Genomic DNA, 6,000 nt, shown 5'->3' with positions numbered 1-6,000 from the left:
TTCCCTGTTCATCCTATGTTCATGCTGTGTTCATTCTGTGTGCCGTGTTCATGCTGTGTGTCCCCCCTCCCCCCACTCCCCTGATGACACCCACCCAGACTGCTCCCAGAGCCAGCTGCAGAGCCGGGTGGTGGAGTACCCGCTCTACTTCATCTACGGCCACAACAGCCTGGCCCTGAAGACGTCATTCCGGGAATGTGTGTCGCTGTGCGTGACGAGCGTCACGTGCCGCTCCCTGGACTACCGCTACAGCTCCAACCAGTGCTCCACCTCCTCCCTCACCCCGCTGGACGTCCCCGAGGCCTGGACCCCCAGCGACCCGGCAAACAACCTCAACTACTACCAGAGGCTCTGTGCGTGACTGACTGACTGACTGACTGACATACAATGCCTTGCTGCCGCTGCTGCTGCTGCTGCCACGGGAAAGAAAGAACCCAAGCCCCCACCCCGCGCCGCAGCAGTGAGAAGACTTGCCCTGGCAAGAAAAAAAAAAGTAAGGTGAATGAAAAAAAAAAAAAAAAAATGGGGGGTGGCGTGGAGTGTACATGTTACGGGTGAAGTAACAGACACAGGTACAGCCACACACAGCCACACACAGCCACACACACACACACACACGCACGCACACACACGCACAGATACACACACACGCGCGCGTGCGCGCGCGCGCACACACACACACACACACACACACACACATAGCACAACACACGCACGCACGCGTTGAAATTCTGATATTCACCAAGTGATCAATTTCATTTTCATCAATCTCTAAGATTCGTAAAATATTGGTACCCACTAATTATTTAGTTTATATCCAAAGTCTGTTTATTCTCTTTTTTTTGTGACTTGCTTTCTGTAAGCAAACTGGTTCTGTCAAGACAGTAAAATCATAAGAACTTCTACAATTTTATGAAGACAGAGGCATTTTAGCATCTTACTTTTGATGCACACATTATAATTTTAGCTGTGGTTTTGATTGTGTTGATTTTTTAAATCCTCTGTGCCCCAACTTGTGGGCATGTGCCCACTGATCTAAAAATAGGTGGATAGTGCATGCCTTCTTTAAGCCCCTTTGCTAACTGAAGCCAGCGGAAGTGTTCAATCAGCCATTTGGCCACTCGTGTCAGTACAGTGTGAAGCGGTAACTTCATATGAACCCGAACACTCAGCTGGCTACGATGACAACATCACGGCCAGCTTCCACTTGCTCGCGGCGTTAGTAAAGCTGACCATCTAGTGTGCGCCTCCACAGCAAGTTTGCACCAGTGTCACTGCACTATTTTCCCGTATTTGGCAGATACCAATCAAGACACAACGTTTGACATGTCGTGGGGGCAAGTAAACACGATTTCATCGAAGATACATGTTTACAGTTCAGAAACTACCGCCAGTTAGCAGACGACTTCTCAACGGACTGACGGCCGGATACGAGTGTCAGTATGGCGTCCAGTTGGCTTCAGCTTTCCTGGCCAATGATCTATCCATGGCATGTGCCACATTTTAAAAAAAAATTGAAATCTTAAATACTTTTATCACCACCAGACATGAGTGAAGGAAACGGAAGCAAAATCTGAAGACGTACGATACACAACAGACAGACGTATAGGAATCTGGTGATGCAATGTGCGGCGCCCCACGGACTCTTCAGAGTGAAGAGAAAGCCAAAGAAAACAAGAAGACGAAGTAGATAATCCTTCTCTCGGTATTTCTTTTGATAGTGATAACCATTCATCAGTAGCCTTTTTTTGTGTGCCTCTGGGCGAAGGGCGCAATAGCCGAATGGTTAAAGCGTTGGACTTTCAATCTGAGGGTCCCGGGTTCGAATCTTGGTGACGGCGCCTGGTGGGTAAAGGGTGGAGATTTTTCCGATCTCCCAGGTCAACATGTGTGCAGACCTGCTGGTGCCTGAACCCCCTTCGTGTGAACACGCAAGCAAAAGATCAAATACGCACGTTAAAGATCCTGTAATCCATGTCAGCGTTCGGTGGGTTATGGAAACAAGTAAATACCCAGCATGCACACCCCCGAAAGCGGAGTATGGCTGCCTACATGGCGGGGTAAGAACGGTCATACACGTAAAAGCCCACTCGTGTACATACGAGTGAACGTGGGAGTTGTAGCCCACGAACGCAAAAGAAGAAGTCTGTCTCTGAAAGTTCTGATGCTTTATTTTTTATCATTGCATGTTAACATTGTTGTAGTGTCTTGTCAACTATAGTAATGTATGTGTTACCCTTCATGACAATATTAACCGACGCCACTTCAGTCGTCTGAAAATGAGAAAAGCCGCTGGCCCTGACAACTTCTCACTAGGCCTTTTGAGGAAGTGTGCAGTCCAACTATCTAGTGTCTTCACTAACAAATCCAACATGTCCCTTCAGTCATGTGTGGTGCCACACTGCTTTAAGAAATCAACAATCATTCCTGTTCCAAAGAAAGCACAACTTAGTTGTCTTAATGATTATCGCCCCGTAGTCTTAACATCAGTCGTCATGAAAACATTTGAACGCTTGATTCTGCAATTCCTAAAAACCTGCATTCCTCCATCTTTTGATCCCTTTCAGTTCGCCGATGGAGCTAACAGATCAGTTGAAGATGCCACTAGCATAGCATTTTCGTACCTTAATATGTACTATCCCCCCCCCCCCTCCCCCAACATTCCTTGTGACCCCGGTACACTTGGTAGGAAAGATATTCTATTCTGTTCTAAATCTTTAAAATGCTGAGGTTTTGCCTGTGATTCAACTGAGGCCTAACACACACAAACACGCACGCGCACACACACACATGCAAACACACTCACACACACGCGCGCGCGCATACACACACACAGACATACCGTGTGCGCATTCCACACATCTTTGGCAATACTGACGTAATTATACCGGTTTAAAACACACACACACACACACTGTTCATTGATTTTCTTTTATTTATTAATTTATATCAGAGATCATAAAGTATACATGTAATGACTACATCATGATCATCAATGAATACCGACAGACAGGACGTTTAAAATCACTCCCGGGGGGGCGGGGGGGGGAGGGGGAGGGGGGGGACAGACATACATGGAGGGGAGGATAGCACACGTGCCCGTCCAGGACATGTGATCATAACACGTGACCAGACACGTGACCATAACACACGGATGTAAAAGTAGAAACCCCACTGTGTGCGACGATGATCATCATAGGAACCGTTCTTCCGATGTTGCAAAAAAAACAAAACAAAAAAGTACACGCAGGTTTGATCAAACATTACTTGATGTTGCAATCACAGTATGTCAGGTCTCATCTTTTTTTTTTCTTTTCTTTTTTTTTTTTTTCCATGTTGCATTTACATGATACAAGTTTGATCAAACATTTTCTCGGTGTTGCATCTTTACATACAGGTTTGATCAAACATTTCCGCACCCACAGGCCCCCCCCCCCCCCCCCCCCCGGCCCCACCTCCTCCCATCCCTACACCCCCCAGCGTGCACTAATCAAGGAAAGCAAATTAATACGACCTGAACGATGGGAACCAAAATTGTTTCTTCTGGTCTTGGGTGTTGTACAATTGGCTGTCAACATGTTTAGCGACAAATCATGAGTCTGTGAAACACACAATATCGAAAAGAACTTGCATGCACACACACACACACACACACACACGCACGCACGCACGCACGCGCACACACACACACACACACACTGCTGTGTACACGCACACACACACACACACACACTGCTGTGTACACGCACACACACACACACACACACACTGCTGTGTACACACACACACAACAACAAAAAATGCATGTTATTTTTTCACTAAGCACCTTGTGTATAAAATGTTTGCAAGTCAGCAAAAAACCGAAATCGAACCAAAGCGCTGAACGTTGACAATGAAGCAGAGAGAGCCACACTTCACAAACACACAAACACACACGCGCGCGCGCGCGCACACACACACACACACACACACACAACCCCGTCGTTCCTCTGCTCTTAGTTCGTGGCTAGTCACAATGAAAACGATTCACAGTGATACTGCTATCACCCCCCCTCAACCCCATCACATGTGGAAACATACGGACCGATATTTCTACCACCCCCACGCCCCCCACCCGCCCCCATACACACTCCCTTCACTAGACCTTGAGTGGTAGTCTGGGTGTCAGCTTTTCAAATGACATGAGGCCCCGAGTGCAGCATGCACATAGTGCACTTAAGTAGAATCAACGGCCACAAAAGGGCTGTTGTCCCTGGCTAAAATCTGATAAGATAGCAAGTACACCCAGAGGCAGAATGATGAAGGGAAAAAATATTGGTGCTTCTGATCTGTGGCTACATACTTTCACTAGAAGAGCAGCCCGACTTTCACACACAAAAGATTTTGTGACAAAAGTAGAACAATAAAACGCAGCGTGAGTGTGTGTGTGTGTGTGTGTGTGTGCGTGTGTGTGCCTTGGCCGACAGGGAAAGGTCAAGCTAGCCGACAATGCTAAAGAGAAGAATGAATGAATGAAAGAAAGAATCAATAAGTGTTTTTATTGCAATGTGGGAGCATGATCATACGTTTTGTGTTGTTCCATGTAGGCGATGCCTATGCCTTTTTTTTGTGTGTGTCGCCTTTCTGAAAGGCGCTTTACTCTGAATTTCCTGAATCCACCCAGGTATGAATGGGAACCTGATCTCAGTTGGGACAGGGTAAAACGGCGGAAGGAGAGGACTGGGCCCCGCCTTCCTCTGCCCAGCCCCCACACACAGTGGATATGAATTCACTGCCCTGATGGCTATGTGTGGTTATGGGACCTTTAACGTTATCATTAAAATCTTTGTTATGCCCCTTTATTACGTGTCAACAGTTTCTCTTTTATTACGGGAGGCTTATTCGAAATATAAGAAAAACCCCAGTTCGTATTTCATGTTCACTGTGAAGTTTATCTATGTATTGATTTACGCCCACACTGTGGCGATGGAAACGGTATCAGCCTCTCACCCAAATTACGGCCGACTCAGTCCTGCCTGGTCGGTTTTTCTCAGCTCCCTCCCTCAAGGAATTATGCCTCAGTCCCACTGTTTGAGGTTCACAAGTAACAATGTCTCAGTCCCACTGTGCAGGGAACTATGTGTCAATCCCACTATCTGAAGTCCACAGGGAACTATGTATCAATATCACTGTCTGAGTTCACAAGTAATTATGTCTTAGTTCCACTGTCTGAACTTAAGTTCAAAAGAAACTATGTCTCAGTCCCACTGTCTGAAGTTCGTAGCGAACTATGTCTCAGTCCCACTGTCTGAAGTTCGTAGCGAACTATGTCTCAGTCCCACTGTCTGAAGTTCGTAGCGAACTATGTCTCAGTCCCACTGTCTACTGTCTTAAGTCCACAGTGAACTATGTCTCAATCCCACTGTCTACTGTCTGAAGTCCACAGCGAACTATGTCTCAATCCCACTGTCTACTGTCTGAAGTTCGCAGCGAACTATGTCTCAATCCCACTGTCTACTGTCTTAAGTCCACAGCGAACTATGTTTCAATCCCACTGTCTACTGTCTGAAGTCCACAGGGAACTATGTTTCAATCCCACTGTCTACTGTCTGAAGTCCACAGGGAACTATGTCTCAATCCCACTGTCTACTGTCTGAAGTCCACAGCGAACTATGTCTCAATCCCACTGTCTACTGTCTGAAGTCCACAGCGAACTATGTCTCAATCCCACTGTCTACTGTCTGAAGTCCACAGCGAACTATGTCTCAATCCCACTGTCTACTGTCTGAAGTCCACAGGGAACTGTGTTTCAATCCCACTGTCTACAGTCTGAAGTCCACAGCTATGTCTCAATTCCACTGTCTACAGTCTGAAGTCCACAGGGAACTGTGTTTCAATCCCACTGTCTACAGTCTGAAGTCCACAGCGAACTATGTCTCAATCCCACTGTCTACTGTCTGAAGTCCACAGCGAACTATGTCTCAATCCCACTGTCTACTGTCTGAAGTTCGCAGCGAACTA

General features: G+C 46.8%; 1 protein-coding gene across 1 annotated transcript in view; it reads left to right on the top strand.

Annotated features, from left to right (window-relative positions):
• Window positions 1-364, top strand: part of LOC143282290 (uncharacterized) — an 11,141-nt gene extending 10,777 nt beyond the window's left edge. The window contains exon 5 of the mRNA XM_076587890.1: window positions 99-364. Within this exon, the coding sequence (XP_076444005.1) occupies window positions 99-361 (263 nt within the window). The 3' untranslated portion in view covers window positions 362-364. The remainder of the gene's footprint in view (window positions 1-98) is intronic.
• Window positions 365-6,000: the final 5,636 nt, after the last annotated feature.

The sequence above is a fragment of the Babylonia areolata genome, chromosome 5 (genome assembly GCF_041734735.1).
Source record: "Babylonia areolata isolate BAREFJ2019XMU chromosome 5, ASM4173473v1, whole genome shotgun sequence".
In the NCBI taxonomy this organism is placed as follows: domain Eukaryota; kingdom Metazoa; phylum Mollusca; class Gastropoda; order Neogastropoda; family Buccinidae; genus Babylonia; species Babylonia areolata.
Note: the sequence above shows the minus strand (reverse complement) of the source record. Positions and strands in the feature narration are given on the sequence as shown.